We start from the raw sequence: 25,441 nt of genomic DNA, 5'->3' as shown, positions 1-25,441 counted from the left end.
AGCCATTTGGGTTTGGTTTGATGCTCATGTTGTATTTTTATGCTCAGAGTAATAAAAGCCTGACAGAGATACCAACCCTTTTTTTTGGTAATTCAAAGCAAAAGGATGACTAGAGTTTCACTTTTTAAACAATTTCAGGATTTCATTTATAACAGTGTTTTCTGTTTTGCGAAAGCAGTCCATGCGAATCATTATTATATAATAATTCCATCTCTTCAAATGTCCAATTACCAGTTGTTTGCTTTCAACAACAGACACTAATTATTTATGGTAATTAAGGTCTATAATGACTGCCACAGAGTTAGTTGAGACAACACAAGGAAATAAAACCTGCGGAGGAGTTACCTGCAAAGTACTTTGAGAAGTGCCACCATAAAAAGGCTTCAGATAAACGTGAGTTTTATCACTTTCTGGGCTGCAGCACGTCAAATCAATCCATTACTACAAATTAACATCTGCTGGCTAAACATGCAGATGGCATTGTCCGGATTTATTTACCAGCACATTTTTGAAAACTAAAGTGACGACTTCAAAAATCCATTATTTGATGAAGGATTTTGCACTATATTTTCTTGACTGCAAATCAACAAAACACATTGGGGGAGATTTACTAAAACTGGTGTACACAGAATCTGGTGCAGCTGTGTATAGTAACCAACCGGCTTCTAATTTCATCTTGTTAAATTAAGCTTTTGACAATAAAACCTGGAATGTGATTTGCGACTATGCACAGCTGCACTAGATTCTGTGTGCACCAGTTTTAGTAAATCTCACCCATTGACTCTTACAACAGGAGACAGCTGTACACATGAACAAGATGTGTTTTAAAATAAATTTTAATCGTCAATAATTTTTAGAAAGGAATGTGTGAAAAATTGGTTGCGAGAATTTTCATAAAAAAGTTATTGAAGACAGTGGCCAAACCATATTGTGTGCAGTGCATGCGGCGCACACAGGCCGCAAGGGGGAAGCGTGGAGGTAGAAGGGGACAGATGCAGCATCCACCTAGGTGAGTATAAAGTATATTTTTTATGAAACCCCATACTTATCTTTTAAGGTAGGATGAGACAAAGTGTTAGCTCTCTATCTATATTCTTTTTGCAGAAAAGCATATGTAACAGCAGAATTCATTTTGTAAAAAAAAATATCCTTTGTGCCAGGGTTTATGTGGGTCTGTAAGCCTGTTGCTTTTGGCTCATTATTTAATAAGTTTTTTGTGGGTACAAGGACTGTGGCATTTGTATAGTATATGCTGCAAATACATTCAGACTGTACTTCACCATACTCCTTTAGTGCCAGTTCACATCTATGCGGCCTCAAACTTTCATGACTTTGACAGCTGACATCCTGCGCGACTTCATTGCAGCTCGTTTGCAACTTCATTAACAGAAGTCAATGCAAGTCACGATGAAGTCGCCCCAAAATAGTGCAGAAACCTTTTTCTAAGTTGCTGCGACTTGAGTCGCACTGATTAGAACAGTATTATTGACATTAATGGGGTGCGACTTTGAACTCTCAAGTCACATGACAAGTCACGGCAGTGTGAACCAAGCCTTAAGCTGCACCCAATTTTCAGCACAATGCAGCCATACCAACCTTTTAGCATGTAGCATATCCCTCACTCATGGGGGTGTTCCTTTTTGTCATGCTTTAAAGATGGACGGTATCATAAAATGTAATAAAAATAATTAAAAAAAAATATATATGGACGGTAACAGACAGCGCAGCCCATTCTACAGCACCCAGTGGCTTACATGGACAAGCAAACAGCATGCACATCTAAACTATGTACATTACACACCACTGACCACTGCACCAGGCGCGTACATATAGTGGTTGCAATTGCCCTTGCGGCCGCCTATACACCTGGATAGGAGGGAGGGGTGGCATATAGAGAAACCAATCCCCTCCATTTTCAGCGGCTGTGTTTACTATGTTTCAGTTTGTGAATGAACCAGGATCTCTGTACAGAGCTATACCTGTCCATTCATTCCGTGCAGTTAAAGGGTGCAGAGATGGAGATTGAGGGCTGTGTCCTCAATATCCTTTCTCTGTCCCAAAGGTGAAACATCAGAGGTCTGTTTAGACTCCTGATATTTCCCCAAAGCCCCCCAACGAGGCTCCTAAAAATTGTAAAAAATAATTAAAAATAAAATTAAAAAAAAAACAAATAATAAAATGATAAAGGGGTAAACGGCCAGGGGTCTGGGAGGGCCCCTATGGTTTCTTGCCCTGGGTCCTGAAGGTTCTAGTTATGCCTCTGCCCTGCACTACATATTATATATGCCCTCCCCTAATCCTGCACTTACATACATACATACTCCTGCACGCCATACATCATAGGCTCAAGTTTTAATACCCCACAACCCCCCCCCATTAGCTAAATTTTTGCCACAACCACAAGCGCTGCTGCTCTAGCTGTCACATTCTTCTTTCTTTTCTTGAAGAAGGTAGCCCATCTTAGAATGCAATGCACCTCAACACACAATAAAAAAAACTTGTCTATCACTTATCCCTCCTCCTCCTTGTACAGTTTTCTCCACATTACCTCTCTTCTTGGGTAAAGACAAGGACTCACACTCGTCGTCCTTCTTCTTGGTGCCCAGGTCAATGGTGTTGACGGTCACAGTGGCTCGGATCTCCTGCTGGGCAGCTTTCATCCTGTCGTACAAGACCTTGAAAAACTTCTCAGATTTTTTCTGCTCGTTTAATTGGTGGTAAAATGAACCCTGTTGGAAAATAATGTACTCACATTGTATCACATTGAAAAGCAATGGAGAAAAGTGAATTTGGGACCTGGCTGTGCTGTCTGGCAGGGGTGCCTGGATCACAACACTTTCTGAATAGCACCCAATGCATTTCAATTGTGTTCTTAGCTGTTTTATTGAAGTTCATCTCTAAGGTGTAATTCCAGCCAAGACTCTTTTTTTGTTTTGGATACAGTGAAAAATAGGGAGATTTACTCTCACTTTGCTGTGCCAGGGACAACATGGTAACTAGCACAGGAAATGAGGAAACACTCAGGAACACAGTAAGCAATAAAAGGCTGATGGAGTGCTTTTGTTGTGATTTGTTCCCCTTGAAATCTGCTCCAGACTTTTTGTCCTGGTGACAGTCACTGGCACAGGAAGAACAAGACAATGGGGTGACACAAAGAGGAAAAAAAAACAGAAAGAGAATCTACTATCCAAAACTGAAGAAAAAAGTCTGGACTAGGGACACTTTAAATTTAGAAACATACGACAGTTTCCTTTTTACTTACGTTACTTTTGCAAGTTTTAAAGAGTAACTCTACTTTAAAAAATAAATAAAAATTCCGCTCTGGGTGATCTATGTGCATTGCACATAGACAAACTGTGATTTTAACAAACTTTGTTGCAGATTCCTACCTTTTGTTATTCTGAAGAAAAAGCTGTTTGTTTGTATGTGTCCATGTGGAAAGTGAATGTGAATGAGTTTATAATTATCAATTAGCTGCTGCACTTGCAGGGCTCTAATGAGGAAAGTGGCAGCGTCTGCAGACGTGATTAGCCCTCTGGGAGTATCTCACCAAAACTGAAATGTTTGTTGCAGGGGATGCCCAAAATCTGACTTGTAAGCTCCATTCAAAATAGAAAAAAATGCAGTTCTGATGGAGAATACAGGTCCAACACGACAAATCTTTTCGCCTTTCAAATGTTAATTTTAAAATCTGACATATTACGTAGGCTAAAATATTGGTGAATTCAAGATTGGAACTAGACAGGCCAAATGATGTTACAATATATTCAAAGACATAGGCAGCCATATTGGAAGGTGGGTGGCCTATATAGGGGTGTTTTTGTTCTTACCTGTATTTGGGTGTTTCCACCCTCCAGCAGCGCAATTCCAAGTAAGATTCCTTCAGAAAATATCCGATCGTTCTTGGGGCTAACAATGACATCTATGACCAGTTCAGAAGCACCCTCCTTGTCCAGAAGGCACTGAATATCCATCATGGAAGCCCCTGACTTCTTGTCGCTGTCCGGGATGGAGAAGGCTGTTAAAAAGCAGACAATGGAGTTATTGTTTGCGATCCTCTGTTCTCTTACTCCCCCGTTGTGTTTTGTTAAAATGGAACTCCAGCCTTCCACAGTTGTACAGGCACCTCTAGCCGTTTCCTCCCAGCCTACTTTCCCTGGCCCCAGGGCTGTCTTTAATATTGACTGGACCCTGGGCAAACATGTCTCTGGTCCCACCCCCCGGCTAGGCACAGCAGCACTCTGGAGCACCACCCTCTGCTCCGCTAACACTGGCTGCAGCCACCCTGTTATCTGAGCCAGGCCACCACTCCCATTGGCACTATCTATCTACCATCAGGGCTGCTGCTGACTGGGCAGGACCCTGTAGACTCCCAGGGTGGAGGCTGCATGTATTGTGTGTCCGCACATTGCAGAGGGTATGTTCTAGAAAGCAAAAGCCAGGAAAACTATTTTCGAGCAGTGCAGGCTCAAGGGGCAGCTGCTTTGGGCCACACAACAATAAATGGGCCCGGGACAGCTCCCCCTTTTGCCCTGCATTAAAGACGGCCCTGCCTGGCCGACCCATTTCATTCATTGGATTTGAGTTCTATTAATCATGGTTGCTCAGTATTATAAGTGGGTTTTACCTAGGGTAATATGCAAGCAAATACAGCCTGCCTAGGAATGCCCACTCCTCCAGACTGACATCCACCCATTAAGGTATCTGATCTTTGCATAACTCCTCCCAAGAGCCAACCCACTGCTTCCATCAGGGTTGAAGGCCTGACTGCTGGTCTTTCCCACCAGCCATGATGGGCCTGCATTGGCTATAGAAGCACAAAGACCTGGTGATGACGTCACTGGGTCTATAAAGGTATAAAATGAAAATGGAAATGTTTTATTTGAACATTTTATTAGCTTGTTGATTAGAAGGAAAAGAATGAACTTTGAAAGGAAAAATAGGAGCAAATTAAACTTCAACTTCAAAAGAATAAAAGGTGAGTGAAATGTGGTACAAGGTAGGACCGAAATATTCCTGTTGGTATTCTGGAGAGCAGCATAAACCCTGCAGTATATCAACCTCAAAAGTGAGAATTCAGTTTCGGAGTCGATCTTCAGGCTCAGAGCGGCAGTCTGTGGTCTGTGAACACTGGATGATTCAGGACCTACACTACTGTTCTAGTGAGTGAAAAAAAAAGCTCCAAACAGACATTCTCCATCAGTACCGGATGGATGGTCTTTATTCAATCTTACCTACTATATACAGTGAGGGAAAAAATTACTGTATTTATTGGCGTATAACACGCACTTTTTTGCCCTTAAAATCAGGGGAAAATCGCGGGTGCGTGTTATACGCCGATCCCCCGCTGACTGTGAGCGGAGGAGCGAGCGCCTCTGGCATACATACATAGCCGATTGTACTCGCCTAGGTTTGGCTAGCTCCGCTCACAGTCACGCCCAGTCCCGCCCTATGATGGACATAACACAGGGACTGGGCGTGACTGTGAGCGGAGCTAGCCGAACCTAGCCGAGTACACTTGGCTACGTATGTATATTGGCGGCGCTCGGCTCCACCCACAGGACTACGAGAGGAGCCGAAAGCAGCCGAGAGCCGCCGAAAGGACCGGCTCTGTGTCTCTCGGCGGCGCCATATTTAAAAACTGACAAGTCTGCAGTGTCACTGGGCAAGGCTGCAAATGACACTACAAGGCTGCAAATGACTCTGAAAGGCTGCAAATTACACTACAAGGATGCAGATGACACTGACAAGGCTGCAAATGACACTGACAAGGCTGCAAATGACACTGACAAGGCTGCAAATGACACTACAAGGCTGCAGAGGACACTGACAAGGCTGCAAATGACACTACAAGGCTGCAAATGACACTACAAGGCTGCAAATGACACTACAAGGCTGCAAATGACACTACAAGGCTGCAGATGACACTGACAAGGCTGCAAATGACACTGACAAGGCTGCAAATGACACTACAAGGCTGCAGAGGACACTGACAAGGCTGCAAATGACACTACAAGGCTGCAGATGACACTGACAAGGCTGCAAATGACACTACAAGGCTGCAAATGACACTACAAGGCTGCAGATGGACACTGATAAGGCTGCATTGAAGGGCATTTAAATGTAAGTTTTTTTCCTTAAAAGGTTTTTTTCCTTCAAATTTCCTCCTAAATATGGGGTGCGTGTTATACGCCGGCACGTGTTATACGCCGATAAATACAGTATTTGATCCCCTGCTGATTTTATATGTTTGCCCACTGACAAACAAATGATCAGTCTAAAATTTTAATGGTCGGTTTATTTTAACAGTGAGAGACAGAATAACAACAACAAAAAATCCAGAAAAACGCATTTCAAAAAAGTTATAAATCGATTTGCATTTTAATGAGTGAAGTAAGTATTTGACCCCTTCGCAAAACATGACTTAAGACTTGGTGGCAAAATCCTTGTTGGCAATCACAGAGGTCAGACATTTCTTGTAGTTGGCCACCAGGTTTGCACACATCTCAGGAGGGATTTTGTCCCACTCCTCTGCAGATCCTCTCCAAGTCATTAAGGTTTCGAGGCTGATGTTGGGTAACTCGAACCTCCAGCTCCCTCCACATATTTTCGATGGGATTAAGGTCTGGAGACTACCTAGGGCACTCCAGGACCATAATGTGCTTCTTCTTGAGCCACTCCTTTGTTACCTTGGCCGTGTGTTTTGGGTCATTGTCATGGAATACCCATCTTCAATGCCCTGGCTGAGGGAAGGAGGTTCTCACCCAAGATTTAATGGTACATGGTCCTGTCCATCGTACCTTTGATGCAGTGAAGTTGTCCTGTGACACCCCCAAAGAATAATGTTTCCAGCTCCATGTTTGACGGTGGGGATGATTTGAGTTGATGCCAAAGAGCTCGATTTTGGTCTCATGTGACCACAACATTTTCTCCCTGTTCGCCTCTGAATCATTTAGATGTTCATTAGCAAACTTCAGATAGGCCTGTACATGTGCTTTCTTGAGCAGGTGGACCTTGCGGGCGCTGCAGGATTTCAGTCCTTCACGGCGTAGTGTATTACCTTGAGATGCTGCCTTGAGATCATTGCAAGGCAGCATCATTTCTCCCGTGTAGTTCAGGGCTGATTCCTCACCGTTCTCATGATCATTGAAACTCCACAAAGTGAGATCTTGCATGGAGCCCCAGGCCGAGGGAGGTTAACAGTTATTTTGTGTTTCTTCCATTTGTGAATAATCACACCAACTGTTATCAGCCTCCCACCGAGCTGCTTGGCGATGGTCTTGTAGCCAATTCCAGCCTTGCGTAGGTTTCCAATCTTGGCCCTGACATTCTTAGACAGCTCTTTGGTCTTGGCAATGGTGAAGAGATTGGAATCCGATTGATTGCTTCTGTGGACAGGTGTCTTTTATACAGGTAACAAGCTGAGATTAGGAGCCCTCCCTTTAAGAGAGCGCTCCTAATCTCAGCTCGGTACGTGTATAGAAGACACCTGGGAGCTAGAAATCTTGCTGATAGGGGATCATATACTTATTTCACTCATTAAAATGCAAATCAATTTATAATTTTTTTTAAATGCGTTTTTTTGGATATTTTTGTTGTTATTCTGTCTCTCACTGTTAAAATAAACCTACCATTAAAATTATAGACTGATCATTTCTTTATCAGTGGGCAAACGTACAAAATCAGCAGGGGGTCAAATACTTTTTTCCCTCACTGTAACTATGTAGTAGGTAACAAGTATGATAAAATGTAACAGTAAATGATCCAATGGAGCAGCCCAGCCCTACATTATGGCCTAAACTTACTAATGGGAATTATATAATTTACAAACAATATTTATTAATATTATAATTATTGCCATTATTATGGCATTAATATTTTGACTGCTTTCTCCATCATTGTCCGAGGAATTACTGTGATACACCTTTGAAACTTCAGAAATTAATTTACTAAAAATCAAACCGAATGAGTCCCCTAAGCCCTAACAGAAGCAACAAGGAAATTACAGTTACCGACTGCTGCTCCGGATTTCACGTATCCTGCCGTCAGTGGCCCGGTCAGAGAGGAGCCGTAGTCACCCTTGAAGTAACGATTCAGAAGTATTTTGCGCAGCGTGACACCCTGTAGAATGAAGGTAAGAATTCTATGTAAGCATCTGAAACATCAATTCACAATTCCACAACTATTGAAGTTGACCCCCAAGGAAAACTTCTGGATTTTTTTACAGGTAAGAAAAAAAGTGGAGTTAGGGCTCATTTACACTAGAGGTTGGGTGGAGGGGAGTAAAACCCTGTGGTTGAGCCTCACCTGCTGGAAAGGCAGCAGCCGGGGGTGTATGTATGCCACGGCCGCAATGCCTTGCTTGGCAGCCAGAGCAGGGATTATACACCTCCATCGCATTAGACAGGCACTGTTGGCCGCCTATCATGACCTATTCAAGTGAATGTGGCCAGGCTGCAATTGCACGGTATTTCAGCATTTAGGTGGTTAAAACAAGCGGCGAGAAGGAAATACAACACCTCCTAACCGCCTGTCAAATGCTCTCTGAAAAGTGATCTGAACACGGATCACTTCTCAGAGAGCACTGCAAGTGTAAATGAAGCCTTCAGGCCCCTTTCACACTGTCGGAGTCAGCCAGCGGGTCCACCTACTCAGCAGGGGATCTCTCAGCTGGTACCTGCTGAGCAGGCAGATGACAGATCCAGGTCTGGTCCGCTGTCCTTTATGGGCTGTCGGATGGAAACAGACTGCCTGTCCATTTCCATTCGACTGTTATCCGATCGTGTCACACCCCCTATCCGTCTGCTTTTAGCGGGCAGGATTGGATGTTGGCGGCTGTCAATGGATACATGTCTGTTGACATTTGCCGCTCCATAGAAAGCTATGGATGATCCGATCGGGTCCGCCTGAAAAAACTGACAGGTGGACCTGATCGGTCCGTCCATGTGACAGGGGCCTAAGACAAAGCAAGAACAAACAGTAATGATAACAACAATATAACAGTACAAAAATAGAACATTTGTGTACAGTAGACAGCATGTAGATCTCTTTTTCAAGACACAGTTATTGCTGCATATTATTAATAAAGTGGACCTCTCAACAGACATATTTTCTCATGTTAAAGAGGAACTCTACCCATAGCAACTTGATAAAAAAATAATGTTCTTTAGCAAGGATCATAGTGTATATTCCACATTAATAATTATGCTACCAAAATTAGCGTAAATTTCCTCCAGCATTGTTCCTGTTTCTTCTTGCTGGAGTCTGCAAGTTTGCTGAAGCCCAGAGGCCCTGAGCAGCAGTAAATCTTTAGGCATTCGGCAGATCAGCCACTACGTTTTCAGCACAGTGCCTAAAAATAGAGAGCAACTGAGCATGTGCAGAGCAGGGTGAGACAGTGTATTACTGGATTTTAAACAGTATACATAGCTATACCTGCAAAAGAGGCCAGCCTGAAGTGATCTAGCAGGACTTAATTTTCTGACTAAAGTTCCACTTTAAAGTGGTAGTAAATATTCACACTGGATACAGCTGGTGATGTCACAGGCGCATGCACTCTGAAGGTCCGTCATGCAATGCTGTATATTCAGAGCTCTGTGCAGTAGCCGAGGGCTTCCACGCGAATGCACGGAATGACGTCATCATGGCCCTGGCCACTCATACAGCCAGAAACGGCTAACCTGGAAGGAAGACTGGGGGAAGATGAAAGCCACCGCTGGAGGGCTTTGTTCTAAGGTAAGTAATTCATAATGTGCTAGTATGCGATGCATGCTACTAGCATATTATGCCATTGCCTTGCAGGGGATTTTTCTTTTTTTTTTTTCAGAGTCACGGTTTCCTACCACTTTAAGAACATACAGGCTCAATGATGTGTCAGTGTACCACTTCTAGGCATTACCTCTGTCAGAGATAACAGTACTCCCCCTAACAATGCCTTCATCTACTTTCCCCTGCAGAAAGATGGCTCCATCTTTGCTAAGGCATCAACCAGGGTCACTATCTACACAACGACACAATCATGTAAGTCCTGGTGCCTGTGTAGTTCTTGGCTGTGTTCACAAAAGTCTGGCACAGATCAACCCCTTCTGCAGCCTCTTACCTTGTAACCTGCTACAAATTTACAATGCTACACTCTGATCACCGGAAGGAGACTCAGGAAATACTCCCCCCTGCCTGCAGCAGACTGATAGCATCATCTCAGCCTGGGTAAAGTCATTGCACTAGAGATTAAGGACGGTTTTTTTAAAATAAAAGGTGGGACTCTGCTGAAAAATGATACAGTTGTTATATATTGAGACAGGTCTGGTATTTATACAGAATAAAGTTACTGAAAGATTCACCAAAAAATCTCCCAAAGATATGTGTGTAGTGTTGGGAGCTCTTTGCTGCACCTAGACACATCAGATAAAATATAAAATGGCTGTGCCTAGATTTGTATTATATTGTGACAGTAATCTAGACACTAATGCACTCAGAAAAGACATTCTTCTGCATCATTTCATGAACTGCTGGATGAACAAGCACTTTTTTCTTGGCATCATATCCATTCATTGAAGTAGCATTTAACTGTACATATGAAAATGATACAGCTCAAATCAGACCTGTTAATCTGAAGTTTTGATTATTTTTATTCCTTTTTTTTTAATGCTTGCATGCTTTAAATTGAGTTTTTTAAAATTTTGGATTTGTTTTCATTACTTGTATAATACGAGGAGCGCTCAAGTCAAACCAGGACTTTTAATTTTACAGGTATAAAAAGAGATGCTAATGTTGCAGTGCTACACGCAGTAGTAAGTGGTAAGAATGTCCTATTACTGATAGGTGGCGCACATGTCGCGGGCCAGAGACTGTTAATCAAGATGGCAGAGAAAGTGCGTGCATGGAACAGCGTTTGGTGATGAAGTTTCTTGTGAACTAAGGCGTAAAACCCGTGGATATACACAGAAGACTTTAAGCATAATCCGGTGATGAGACATTCAGCTGCAGCAAGACATTTGAATGGTGTAAACATTTCAAAGGTGACCGTACATTTGTCAGTGACGATCCCGGCTGTGGTGGCTCCCAGCCCACAGCAGTCATTCCTGTGAACATTCAGCGTGTAGAATGCCTGATCCTGGATAATCGACACATATTCTCTCATGAAATTGCACAAGAGACAAATCTTGGGGTCTGTAAACACAATCATTCGTGATTGTTCTAGGATGGCTCAGGCGTACTGACAAATCTTTCTATGCCAAAGCTTTCCAGGCATTAGTTAACCACTTGCCTACTGGGCACTATTACCCCCTTCCTGCCCAGTCCAATTTTCAGCTTTCAATGCTGACACACTTTGAATGACAAAGAGCTTTCCTTTGGTGTATTTAATCACCACTGGTTTTTTTTTTCTAAATAAACCAAAAAAGACTGAAAATTTTGAAATAATAAAAACTGAAATGTTTTCATAGTTTGTTATAAAATTCTGCAAACAGGTAATTTTTCTCCTTCACTGATGTGTGCTGATGAGGCTGCACTGGTGGGCACTGATGAGGCTGCACTGATAGGTGGCACTGAAGAGAACTGATAGACTGAACTGATGAGCACTGATATGGAACTGGTGAGCACTGATAGACTGAACTGATGGGCATCGATAGGCGCCACTGATGGGCACTGATAGGTGGCACTTATGGGCACTGATTGGCAGCACTGGTGGGCACTGATCGGCATCACTGGTGGGCACTGTTGGGACTGCAGTGATCTGTGATCAGATCAGTGATCTGATTATAAGTGTACATGTCCCTTTTACACAAGCCAGTTATTTGCTCTCTTCTCCTGTCCTCATGCTGTCAGCATGAGGAAATGAGTGCCGATAACTGGTGTTCTGACAAAAACTCCAACTCGCCAAATTCTCCAACCATGTCACTTCTGGTGACTCTCAGTAACTCTCCAGCAGCATTAATTGGAGATTTCGACAAGACTTACCCGTTTTCACAGAACACCGGCAGCGTTTACACTACGGTACACGCTATAATGAGCGGACATTGTTAGTCAGCCCACTACTAACCAACAACATGGCCGCCTCCAAGGTGGAAACAACCTTTTTCCTCCTTACCCGGCGTTCTTTCAATACAGCCAACTTGTCCTGTACAGTACTGTAGACGCTGCCGGTGATCTGTGAAAATGGGTAACTTGTCAAAATCTGCAATTACAGCTGCTGGAGAGTCACCGGAAGAGACGTGGTTGGAGATTTTGGCAGAACACCCCCCTCTGTTTACATCGTGATCAGCTTTGATAGGACACAGCTGATCACGTGGTAAACAGACGCAGAATGGCTCTTTACCTCGATCTGTGATCAGATGTGTCCGGTAGGTATGATCATAGGAGGACGTCATATGACGCCCTCCAAGAACTGGCAGGCATCGCTGGAGCCATCATTTGGCTAAAGCAGGGTCGGCAAGTGGTTAAACGCTGGGATAAGTGTATAAATGTAGCAGGGAGTATGTTGAAAAATAAAAGCAGTTTCCACTCCTTGAAATTTGTTTTTATTATATAAACTCAAAAGTCCTGGTTTGACTTGAAAGCCCCTCATATCTTTCTTTTACAAATAATAAATTCTGAGTTGCTGCTCCCTCTCTGGCTGTGCCTATGTGAGTGTAACTTCATACAGTATGATAGTGTAGGAGAGCTCTACTGTGTACCATGTTTTAAGATTTAACAAAGGAGTCATTTGGATATGCTGGTGTGCTGTCATCCATCTTTCTGATGTGGTGTGAATGAGCCCTAGAGGGGGACAGGCAACCGCACAGCATAAACAGCAGAAAGAAATTTAGTAACACTCAGTATCAGGACACATCCCTCAATTCTATCCAAATGTAAAATGTTCACATCTGATCGCAGCACCCTTGTAACTTACAAGCTGTTTCCATTCAAAATCAAAGTTATGAAAACTTTTCAAACATTTTCTATAAGTCTCGGAACTGTGATCACACCATCAGACACAATCCCAGACAATTAACTATTTAATAATGCACTAGACTGTGCCCGGAATATCTGACTGCCCCCCTTCCCCATCGCTACACGTTGCAGCGCAGCCACCAGACGTCTTCAGAGCGAAGCCAAGGGAGACAGCGCAGACGGGAAGAATGAGCCAGATTTGTCTGCCTCTTCCCAAGGTCTGGCCTTTAAAGGATAATAAATGAAATCAGTTGCAGGGCGTGCGTCTCTTCTGACCTGTGTGGGCTGACTCGGCGGCGAACGCCATGTAGGACACACAGTTACCATGGAGACAGCACACGACTTTAAGTGTAGGAGTCAGGCATTGTAAACACGACGGGGGAAAAAAAATTCAGTCTCCCCGACCAAAAAGACACCCTGAATCTGCCGCAGTGTCTGGACTGTAAACTCTGTATACAGAGACAGATACCAAGTAATATATCGCTAAAGGGACAAAATTACTCTTTTCTGTTATATTCAGGACTTTATATAATGTATATAAGTGTATATACTGCTAGATAGATAGATAGATAGATAGATAGATAGATAGATAGATAGATAGATAGATAGATAGATAGATAGATACATTTTAGATTTGATTAATTATAGAGTATCTGCATTTTACATTGTACAACATTAGTATCTAGCTAATCTTAGTTGATAGGAAGTCTACTGGACAAGATCTTGCAGTCTTCAATAACATGAAATGTCCACAAAGCTCCTGATAGCTATATGATCTTTATATTTTTTAAACATAAACATGTTATACTTTCCTGCTGTGCGCAAAACCGCAGAGCAGCCCCGATCCTCCTCTTCTCGGGTCTACCGTCAGTGCTCCTCCCCCATGTCGAGTGCGACACACAGAGTGAGGCCCAGTCCCGCCCCCCCTCCCTCCTCACTGGCTGTGATTGACAACAGGGAGAGCCAATGGCTCCTGCTGCTGTGTCTGAGCCAATGAGGAGAGAGAGAGCGCCTCACTCTCGTGCACATTGCTGGATCAAGATCAGGCTCAGATAAGTATTTAGGGGGGCTTGGGCGGGAGAATGCTTTAAAGGTAAAAAAAAACTTCTGTTTTTAGAACTTTAGTTTAACTTAAAAAAAATCAAATCAATTAGTACCCAGTGACCCTTCAATGACAGTCCTTGTTCATGCATTTCCTGCTTTAGGGTGACAATGTTTTGTCCCTATCTACCAATTGTGCTTCTGTACTGTCACCATGTCACACAGGCCTCCAATGGAGACTAAAAGTGGCTGTTACAGCACCCATTAAACAGACATGGTCCATTGTTGTCACCATCAGGAACCCCACTTATGCATATTGTGCATGTAGACTGGAATTGGCTGCAGGAAATTAGTAGCACTGAGGGCTGGTTCACACCAGATGCTTTCCTGTGTATTTTTTAAACACATGCGGAACACATGCACAGCAATGGCCATGTATACCCACCAGTGCATTCAGTTCTAGTGTTTTCCAAAAAAGTAAAGCATGCTGCAGTTTTTTTCTGCCGGAAATGCATCAAAACGTGTCTAAAATCATGTAAACACTGCTAGGCACAACCTCAATTCTACAAAAAGTGGGTCTCCTATGTAAAATCCACATAAAAACAGAATGCAATGATTTGCAAATCTCATAAACCCATACTTTATTCACAACAGAAAATAGAAAACATATCAAATGCTTAAAATTAGAAAAATTACAATTTTAACAAAAAAAATAAGGTCATTTTGAAATTGACGGCAGCAGCGTGCCTCAAAAAAGTTGGGACAGGGCCATGTTTACCACAGTGTAGCATCCCCTCTTCTTTTAAAATGGAGGTAAACCCCAGTCATGGAATCTGAGCAAGGCACATACAGTGGGGAAAATAATTATTTGATAACCTGCAGATTTTGTAAGCTTGCCCACTTACAAAGAAATGAAGAGTCTATAATTTTTATCATAGGTGTATTTTAAATGACAGAGACAAAATATCAACCAAAAATCCAGAAAAAAACTATGATACAAATGCTATAAATTGAGTTGAAGTTCAGTGAGTAAAAAAAAGTATTTGATCCCCAAGCAAGACATGACTTAGTACTTGGTGGAGCACAGCACAGAGGTAAGACGTTTCTTGTAGTGAGTGACCAGGTTTGCGCACATCTCAGGAGGAATTTTGGTCCACTCTTATTTACAGATCTTCTCCAAATCCTTAAAGGGGTTGTAAAGGTTCGTGTTTTTTCACCTTAATGCATCATATGCATTAAGGTGAAAAAACACCTGTCAGTGACTGGCCCCCAGCCCCCCCGTTTTACTTACCTAAACCCTTGAACTTGTCCAACGGGGACACGCCGTCTCTCTGCTAGGGGGTTCTCGGCTGTTGATTGGATAGATTGATAACAGCACAGCCATTGGCTCCCGCTGCTGTCAATCAAATCCAATGACGTAGTGGGCGGGGCAGAGTCCTGCATGGACCCTGAATGCTGGACTTGGGAGTGCGCCCGCAAGGTAACCCCCCGGGACAGCGCTTCTCCCAGGGGGTTATCTGATGCGGGGAGGAGCCGAGAGAGCTGCAGAGGGACCCCAGAAGAGCAGGTTCAGGGCCTCTCTGTGCAAAACGAGCTGCACAGTGGAGGTAAGTATGATATGTTTGTTATTTTTAAAAAAAAATAAATGAACCTTTAGTATCACTTTAAGGTTTCTTGGCTGTCACTTGGCAACTCGAAGTTTCAGCTCCCTCCATAAATTTTTCATCGGCTTAAGGTCTGGAGACTGGCTAGGCCACTCCATGACTTTAATGTGCTTCTTGAGCCACTCCTTTGTTGCCTTGGCAGTATGTTTTGGGTCATTGTCATGCTGAAAGATCCATCCATGACCCATCTTCAGTGTTCTGCCTGAGGGAAGAACGTTCCCATCCAAGATTATACAATACATGGCCCCATCCATTGGATGAGAACCTTCTTCCCTCAGCCAGAACACTGAAGATGGGCAGCATGACAATGACCCAAAACATACTGCCAAGGCAACAAAGGAGTGGCTCAAGAAAAAACACATTAAAATCATGGAGTGGCCTAGCCAATCTCCAGACCTTAATCCTATGAAAAATGTATGGATGGAGCTGAAACTTCGAGTTGCCAAGAGACAGCCAAGAAGCCTTAAGGATTTAGAGAAGATCTGTACAGAAGAGTGAACCAAAATCCCTCCTGAGATGTGTGCAAACCTGCTCACCAACTACAAAAAATGTCTTACCTCTGTGCTTGCCAACAAGGGTTTCTCCAAGAAGTACTAAGTCGTGTTTTGCTTGGGGAACAAATACTCATTTTACTCACTGAACTGCAACTTAATTTATAGCTTTTGTTTTTTGTGCTTTTTCTGGATTTTTGGTTGATATTCTGTCGCTATCATTTAAAATACAACTATGATAAAAATTATAGACCCTTAATTTCTTTGTAAGTTGGCATACTTATCTCTCTCCAAAGCTCTAAGTGTTGTTTCTCGCTGGTGCTTTGTTCCTCTGTTATCAGCATGCGTCACTTCTGAGAAGTTTTCCCGACACTTGAGATAAATTTGTGTTGGGAGGGAGGACAGCTCAGAACAGAGCTTTTCTATTCAGAACACAGTTCTTCTGCTGTGTGGAGGGGGGGGGGTGACTTTCCTCCAATCAACTCTCACACACTGTTACTACAGCCTCTGTGCTCCCTGACAGATAAAGAAAGATTTTAACACAATCTGCCCTTTTGAAGGGTGTAGGGAAGAGAGGGCTGCAGATAAACAAGTAAAACCTACGTCGGATTTGTTTCATCTCTGTGTATCACCTGAGGCTGTTCACTTCACTGGATATACTGTATGTAAGGGTTTACAACCACTTTAACAACACTCTAAACATCTGGGAGTAGACCAGTTGCTGGAGTTTTTGGGAGAGCAATGCTTTCTCATTCTTGCCTGATATAGGATTATAACTGCTCAACAGTCCTGGGTCTGCTTTGTCACATTTTTCCGTTTCAAGATGTGCCAAATATTTTCAATTGGTGAAAGGTCTGGACTGCATGTACCCGGACTCTTCTACCACAAAGCCATGCTGTTGTCATAGATGCAGTATGCGGTTTAGCATTGTCCTGCTGAAATATACAAAGCCTTCCATGAAAGAGACATCACATGGATGGGAGCATATGCTGCTCTAAATCCTTCATATATATTTCATCATTGATGGTGCATTTCCAGATGTGCAAACTGCCCATTCCATGCACACTAATACACCTCCATACCATGCAGTCTTTTGAACTGAGTGCTAATAACAAGCCAGAAGATCTTCTCTTTAGTCCGGCGGACACGGCACCCATGGTTGCCAAAAACAGTGTCAAATTTTAATTAGTCTGACCACAGAACAGTTTTCCACCTTGAAACAGACCATTTTAAATTAGTTCTTTCCCAGGGAAGATGGTTGTGTTTCTGGATTATGTTCAGATTTGGCTTCTTCACATGATAGAGCTTTAACTTGGATTTTTGGATGGCACAGACAACTGTGTTTACAGATAAGTATTCCTGAGCACATGCAGTGATGTCCATCACAGAATCGCGACTGTTTTTAATGCACTGCCGCCTGCGGGCCAGAAGATCATGGGCATCCAATATTGCTTTTTGGCCTTGTCCCTTGCACACAAAGATTTCTCTAGGTTCTAAAAATCTTTTGATGATATTATGTACTGTAGATAGTTATATATTATATACATTATACAGTTGTGCTCATAAGTTTACATACCCTGGCAGAATTTATGATTTCTTGGCCATTTTTCAGAGAATATGAATGATAACACAAACACTTTTCTTTCACTCATGGTTAGTGACTGAAGCCATTCATGATCAATCTTTTTAAATCATAATGGCAACAGAAACTACCAAAATGACCCTGATCAAAAGTTTACATATCCCAGTTCTTAATACCGTGTATTGCCCCCTTTAACATCAGTGACAGATTGAAGTCTTTTGTGGTATTTGTGGCTGAGGCTCTTTATCTTCTCAGGTGGTAAAGCTGCCCATTCCTCTTGGCAAAAAGCCTCCAGTCCCTGTAAATTCTTTGACTGCCTTGCATGAACTGCACGTTTGAGATCTCCCCAGAGTGGCTCAATGATATTGAGGTCAGGAGACTGAGATGGTCACTCCAGAACCTTCATGCCGTGTACACACGACCGGACTTTTCGTCAGGAATGAACCCTGAAGGACTTTTCAACGGAGTTCCGACGGAGTTCCAACGAAACGGACTTGCCTACACATGATCACACCAAAGTCCGAACGTTTCAAACGTGATGACGTACAACCGGACTAGAATAAGGAAGTTCATAGCCAGTAGCTGCCCTTGCGTCCTTTTATGTCCGTGGGACTAGCATACAGACGAACTGATTTTTCGATCGGACTCGAGTCCGTTGAAAAAGATTTGAAACATGTTCTATTTCTAAAGTCCGAAAAAGGTCCGATGAAGCCCACACACGATCGAATTTTCAGACGGATTCGTTCCGTCGGACCAGTTTGGTCGAAAAGTCCGGTCGTGTGTACACGGCATCACTTTATTCTGCTGTAGCCAATGACAGGTCGACTTGACCTTGTGTTTTGGATCATTGTCATGTTGGAATGTCCAAGTACGTCCCATGCGCAGCTTCCTGGCTGATGAATGCAAATGCTCCTCCAGTATTTTTTGATAACATACTGCATTCATCTTGCCAACAATTTTGCCCACCTCTGTACCTTTCATCATAGGCCTTGCTGACTCCTCTCCCAATGTAGCATTTATGGCTGTGGCCAAAAAGCTAAATTTTGGTCTCATCACTCCAAATGACTTTGTGCCAGAAGGTTTGAGGCTCGTTTCTGTGCTGTTTGGTTATTGTAAGCGGGATACTTTGTGGCATTTGCATAGTAATGGCTTTCTTCTGGTGACTCAACCATGCAGCCCATCTTTTTTCAAGTGCCTCCTTATTGTGCATCTTGAGTTTAAAAAAAAAAAAAACGGTGTGGTGCCCCCCCCAAAAATCCATACCAGACCCTTATCCGAGCATGCAGCCCAGCAGGTCAGGAAAGGGGGGGGCGAGCGAGCACCTCTCCCCTTTCTTGAACCATACCACACCACATGCCCTTAACATGGGGGGGGTACTTTGGGGACAAGGGCCTCTTTCCCACAACCCTGGGCTGTGGTTGTAGGGGTCTGAGGGCGGGGGGCGTATTGGAATCTGGAAGCCCCCTCTAACAATAGTACCCCTACCCATTCACCAAAAACGTGAATAAAGACAGTACAAACATTTTTGACAATTCCTTTATTAAAAAAGAAAAAATATTTTCCCTTGATGTAGATTCATTGCCAATCACGCCACCACTGCCGGACCTGAAAAAAAAGCTTCACTTGCCACGAACACTCCCACAGTCTGCCTGCCCCGCCGTGTGACATTTCCTAAATAGCTATGGGGCAGGGCCACCCGGCAATGTCACTTAGTGGCACTGTCACCTTGTGACGTCACTGACCCAGCATGCACCGGTCGGTGAAGTCACAAGGGGGGCGGTGCCATCAGTTGATGTTTCCGGGTGGCCCTGCCCCATAGGTATTTAAGAAATGTCACGCGGCGGGGCAGGCAGACTGCTGGAGCGTTTGTGGCGAGCGGAGCTTTTTTTTCCTATTTCAGGTCTGGCGGTGGTGTCGGTGTCGTGATTGTTTTTTTTAATTTTTTTCATAAAGGAATTGTCAAAAACTTTTGTACTGTCTTTTTTCACTTTTACACTTTTTTGGTGAATGAGTAAGGGATTCCAATATACCCCCCACACGCAGGGCTGGGTATGCATTGGGGGGAACCCATGCTGTTTTTTTTTCATCATTTTTAATTGCCGGCATGTTTTCTTTACATTCAGCTGTCAGCGTGGAACCCACTGACAGCTGATGACTCATCTGTTGTTAAGAATGTGGCGGCCGACTAGCCGCTCTAGACTGCTCCTTAGCAACCAGCTCAATGCAATAGATTATCGCATGTGTTAATTACCGCTAAATCGAACAAACACTGCATTCATTATTTAACGCAAAATTCAAAACTGATTTAATGCAAGCGCTATTTTACCGCATTTTATTTGCTGTTAATTAACTCTTAGTGAATTGACCCCATGTTGCTGCCATCAATTTCAAAATTACTTTTTTTTTCTTTAAATGGTACATGGTATAGGTATGGTATTTGGTAAAAAAATTTCAGTTTAACCACTTGTCTACTGGGTACTTATACCCCCTTCCTGCCCAGGCCAATCTTCAGCTTTCAGCGCTGTCGCACTTTGAATGACAATTGCGCAGTCATTTAACACTGTACCCAAACAAAATATTTTTATAATTTTTTTCACACAAATAGAACTTTCTTTTGGTGGTATTTAATCACCACTGGGGTTTTTTTCCTAATAAACAAATAAAAAAAGGTTTTCATAGTTTGTAAAATGTTGGTAATTTTTTTCTCCTTTAAGGATGTGAGCTAATGAGGCTGCACTAATGGGCGGCACTCATAGGTGGCATTGGTAGGCAGCCCTGGTAGTTGGCACTGATAGGTGACACTGATTGGCAACACTGGTGGGCACAGATTAGCAGCACTGGTGGGCACACATTGGCAGCACTGTTGGGCACACATTGTCAGCACTGGTGGGCACACATTGGCAGAACTGGTGGGCACTGTTTAGAGTGTACTAATAATCAAGACAATGATAATCAGTGCCCTGGTTATCAGTGTACATGTCCCTTTTAGAGAAACCGGTTATCAGCTCACTTCTCCGATCCTCATGCTGTCAGCATGAGGAAAAGAGTGCCGATCACCGGCTTCTATTTACATCCGTGATCAGCTGTGATTGGACACAGTTGATCACGTGGTAAAGAGCCGCTAATTGGCCCTTTACCTCAATCTGTGATCAGCCGCTGGTTACTGTGATCACAGAGTGCGCCTCCTGTGCCCCGCAGCAGGCACACAGCGGCCGTGATCACGGAAGGCCATCATATGATGGACTCCCAGAACTAGCCGTTATTTGGCTATAGCGCGGTCGGCAAATGGTTAAACATTTGATATGTTTTCTACTTTCTATTGTGAATAAAATATGAGTTTATGAGATTTGCAAGTCATTAAATTCTGTTTGTATGTCGATTTTACACAGTGTCCCAACTTTTTTGGAATTGGGGTTGTAGAATATAAAAAAAAGGGGGGGGGATAAAAAGCGCTGGAACACATAAAAAACATGTCAGAATGCATCAAAAATATGTGTAAACGTGTATGTAAAAAATATTTTTAAATGTTTGTAAATGTGTATGCAAAAAAGCATCCAAAACGCTGAAATTGTAGTGTGAACAAGCCCTGAGATGCATCAAAAAATGGAAAAAAAGGGCAATTGTTTATGACGTGGGGGGGTTTATTTACTAAAGGCAAATCCACTTTGCACTACAAGTGCACTTGGAAGTGCAGTCGCTGTAGATCTGAGGGGGACATGCAAGGAAAATAAAACAGCATTTTTGCTTGCACATGATTGGATGATAAAATCAGCAGAGCTTCCCTCATTTCAGATCTTCCCCTCAGATCTAAAGCGACTGCACTTCCAAGTGCACTTGCCGTGCAAAGTAGATTTGCCTTTAGTAAATCGATCCCAATGTGCTTTTGCAAACTAAATGTTAGGCTTTATGTCTACAATACCCCTTCATGGCCAGCAGCCACAAGAGAAGCCCCAGTCTACTCATCATCCTATACTAACCTGCATTTATCATCCGTCCCCTCTCTCAGCTGCTCACCGCAGGCTGCGGAGACGAAAGGTGTTAATTGATAATCAGCGTAATAACTCTCTTCCCAACATCTCCCAAAGAACAGAAAACTTTTCATCTTGCTCGCATGGAAGAACGAAGATGCATTACAATTAATAGCATCTCCTGAATTTTACCCAAAGTGCTTCATCATGTGAAACCTGGCGAATCATCTGCCATGCTAAAGTGCTACCTACTTTAAAAAAAAAAAAAAAAAAAAGAAAAAATAAATCCTGAATTTACAATTTACTAAAACAAGTGCCTCATTTTTCTGGGAAACATTATTCAATATCCATATTATTTAAAAAAAAAAAAAAAACCTTCACACTTAATGTCATCTCTCCGGATTGCCTAGATGTGATTTAGAAGAGTTTACAAATTGCGCTCCTTTAACCCTTCGCTGGGGCTCCTGAAGCGCCGCCCGTCACGACTCCGCCATTGCAATCAAGCCCTGTCGTTAAGCAGCCGGCAATCACAAGGGATTCTGATGAATCTTTTTTTTTTTTTTTTTTTAGATGGTGACATTAGGGTGGCTTTGTAGTACAATCAGAGGTAAGCACTCGACTTTCTAATTACGGCTATGCGAATATATATTCGAGCGGGCAAAATTAAGGGGCCACTGTTTTTTTTTTTGTTTTTTAGCGTTTTGAAGCATCTGCTTCTATCTAATCATGCTTTTTCTACCTGCTTAAACTTCAGGAACAAAGTAGCAAAATAGGCTTAAAAGGAACATGCTGATAGTTACATGTGCAACAGTTTTAATTGTGGCTCCAGTGTGTGACTCCCCCACACTGGCATGTTAACGAGAGCCTGTCGCCAACTTTGCTGGTAAATACATAGAGAAGTATTAACGAGGAAAGGGGGTTGGTGGGACTTTATATGAGGTAATGACGCAGTCATTAACCTCCATCCCTGTATTATATATAAAAGACATTGCAAAGAGAGCGGGACTTTACATGAAGTATGTGAGGGACAGGATAATCTATTAATTTATAGTAATGAACATATCTATGATATCTATACCAACATCTATATATTTTATTCTATAAAATAGGTAAACACATGATGAATAGTAATGGAACCCAAAGTATATAGACTGGAAATAATTGATACAGTAGAAAATATACTGATAAGACACATAATTGGAACACGATGTCTGTTGGCTCAACGCGTTTTACGACTTATTGTCGCTCGTCAGGAGAAAGCGTGTATTGTGTCTAGGGTATCCATGTGTTGATGGCATGGCAGTATGGGCCATGCGTCTCCCCATATACGGGGAACGTCCCCCCTGGGAGCTGAGACGAAGTGTTCTACGACGGACAGCCCCCACAGGCCCCACCCAGGACAAACAGGCATCAGGCAGCGAATGATGTGTAGACATGATGTCAGTGACAAACTGTAACTGCTATCCAGGCTGAGAAACATGTGGTGTGTGTTGTCCTGTGAAGTAAGAACTAGCTTAATTCCATATACACATAAAGAATGTATTATTTGTGATTTTTGTGCAAATGCTGAGAGATTCGCAAAACTATTTTTTTTTAAAACAGACCCCTAAGTGTACCTTCTGGGTGAAAATGGAATAAAATAAAGACCTCAGATTGCAAGTAGCCATGGCACATGAACCAAAAGTGATGCAACAACTAAAATGACAGTCCTGAAGCATCTGCCTCATTTTCCAACATGGCACCTGCAGGATATTTTGAAGTAAGTTATGGCAGCAGTCACTAGAGTGTAATAAATAAAAAAAAAGTCTCCTATACCATGGCAGTAGTCCTCAAAATATATATGTTTCTTCTTCTCTGGGGCTATGTAGCACTTTCTTGTGATAAGCAGTCTCTTGTTAGGCTCGATTCTAATGCGTTTTTTGATGCATTTTGCAGAAATGCAGGGAATTTTTTTTTAACATGAGTTCCTATGGAACACGTTCACATCAATGCATTTTTGTGCCTCTGCATTTTTGGAAAGGGTTGGGGACTTTTTTTCCCGCAAAATGCAGTGTTTTGCATGTAATAGACTTCAATTGACCCGCATCCAAAACACAAGTACCGTGTTTTTAGATCGATTTTGCCGCGATTTGCGTTTTGTGTTTTTTTTAGTTGCACATTGACTGTATATAAATGGTTGATAAAGAGGGGGCCGGGAAGCCGGCCGTCGCGTCCTTAACAACCAATGAGTCATCAGCTGTCAGCGGGCTTCCCAGCTGAATGTAAAAAAAGAATTGCCGTCAAAAAGAAAAATCGTGAAAAAAGGGGCGTGGGATCCCCCCAGTCCATACCAGGCTCTTGGGTCTAGTATGGATTCGGAGGGGACCCCCCATGCCAAAGTATAAAAAAAAATGGTCCCACCCAAAATCCATACCAGACCCGCGGCGCGGACAGATCAGCGGGACGCAGCATCAGAGAAGGGTCAGCGGCAGAGGAAGAAGAACACCGGACAAAGAAGACAGGAGAAAGAAGAAGAGCGGAAGAAGAAGCGGGAGAAGGAGAAGACCGGAGGAGGAAGATGCAGGAGAAGATGGAGGAAGACCTGAGGAAGAAGAAGATATTTTTAATAAAAGACTTGTCAAAAACTATCTACTGTATATTTTCACACTACACTACGTTTTTTGGTGAATGGGTAGGGGTACAATGTACCCCATACTCATTCACATGGGGGGGGCCGGGATCTGGGGGTGAGGGTTGTGGAGAAGAGGCCCCTGCCCCAAAGCACCCACCCCCCCATGTTGAGGGCATGCGGCCTGGTATGGTTGGGGGGGGGGGCGCTCGCTCGTCCCCTCCCTTTCCTGACCTGCCACGCTGCATGCTCGGATAAGGGTCTGGTATGGGTTAAGGGGGGGCATGCCATTTTTTTTTTTTACATTTTGGCGTGGGGGTGGGTTCCTCTTGAATCCATACTAGACCCAAGGGCCTGGTATGGACCTGGGGGGGGAGGCCCACGCTGATTTTTTTCACGATTTTTTTTTTAGCCAGCAATTTTTTTTTTTTAGCCAGCAACAGCTGATGACTCATCGGTTGTTAAGGAAGCGGCAGCTGGCTTCCCGGCCCCCTCCTTAGCAACCAGCTATATACAGTGTAAAAAAATTGCAAATCGCAGAAAAATTGCTGGAAAAACACGTATCCAAGCACTGCAAAGAGCACTGCAAAAACACTTAAAAGCAACATGCATAGATGTGACTCGAGCCTGACATAGGATTATTTAAAATAGGCTTTGGGTAGAGCTGTAGATAAAAACTCTATAGATCAGGCACAGGTATTCCAAAGTGACACCTCTTTCTCGTTGAAAATCAGTCTTTTGTTAGGCCTAGTTCACACCTATGCATTTTTTTGTACTTTTTGCATTTTGCAGATTTGCACTGCAGTCCATTTAACATGGTTTCCCATGGAACACGTTCTGCAAAATGCACTAAAAATGCATAGGTGTGAATCAGGCCTCACAGTAGCAGTTAGGTTGGGTTTTAGATCAGAATATGGACAGAAACTCTGCAGGTGCAAGAACACTAACTGCAATGCGACTTCCCATATTTAACAAAGCAATAAGCTCTTGGCATGTGTCTGTCATCCTCTGTACTCTTGCAACATGGCAACAGTCCCCAGTACTGTCTTGTCCAGTGTTGGCCATCCTCAGCAATAAAATGTTGACATTCCTCAGCAGTCTATTGCCCTGACTTAAAGTGGAATCTTTTCATCTATTAAATCCTCTGCCCTTGTTGT

The 25,441-nt window shown here is 43.0% G+C and overlaps 1 protein-coding gene and 1 long non-coding RNA gene across 6 annotated transcripts in view; one reads left to right on the top strand and one right to left on the bottom strand.

The window, feature by feature from the left end:
* ITPR2 (inositol 1,4,5-trisphosphate receptor type 2) overlaps window positions 1–25,441 on the bottom strand; it is a 518,259-nt gene that overhangs the window by 152,592 nt on the left and 340,226 nt on the right. For 2 of the 4 annotated variants that reach the window (XM_073621752.1, XM_073621755.1), the window contains 3 exons: window positions 8,007–8,121; window positions 3,831–4,018; window positions 2,549–2,729 (listed from right to left, as the gene is read on the bottom strand). In XM_073621752.1, the coding sequence (XP_073477853.1) occupies window positions 2,549–2,729; window positions 3,831–4,018; window positions 8,007–8,121 (484 nt within the window). The remainder of the gene's footprint in view (window positions 1–2,548; window positions 2,730–3,830; window positions 4,019–8,006; window positions 8,122–25,441) is intronic. The other 2 variants (XM_073621753.1, XM_073621756.1) reach the window with 1 other exon arrangement.
* Window positions 1–25,441, top strand: part of LOC141132836 (uncharacterized) — a 98,303-nt gene that overhangs the window by 40,022 nt on the left and 32,840 nt on the right. For both annotated transcript variants that reach the window (XR_012242971.1, XR_012242970.1), the window contains exon 3: window positions 23,279–23,435. This is a non-coding gene — a long non-coding RNA (uncharacterized lncRNA). The remainder of the gene's footprint in view (window positions 1–23,278; window positions 23,436–25,441) is intronic.

The sequence above is a fragment of the Aquarana catesbeiana genome, linkage group LG03 (genome assembly GCF_042186555.1).
Source record: "Aquarana catesbeiana isolate 2022-GZ linkage group LG03, ASM4218655v1, whole genome shotgun sequence".
NCBI lineage: Eukaryota > Metazoa > Chordata > Amphibia > Anura > Ranidae > Aquarana > Aquarana catesbeiana.
Note: the sequence above shows the minus strand (reverse complement) of the source record. Positions and strands in the feature narration are given on the sequence as shown.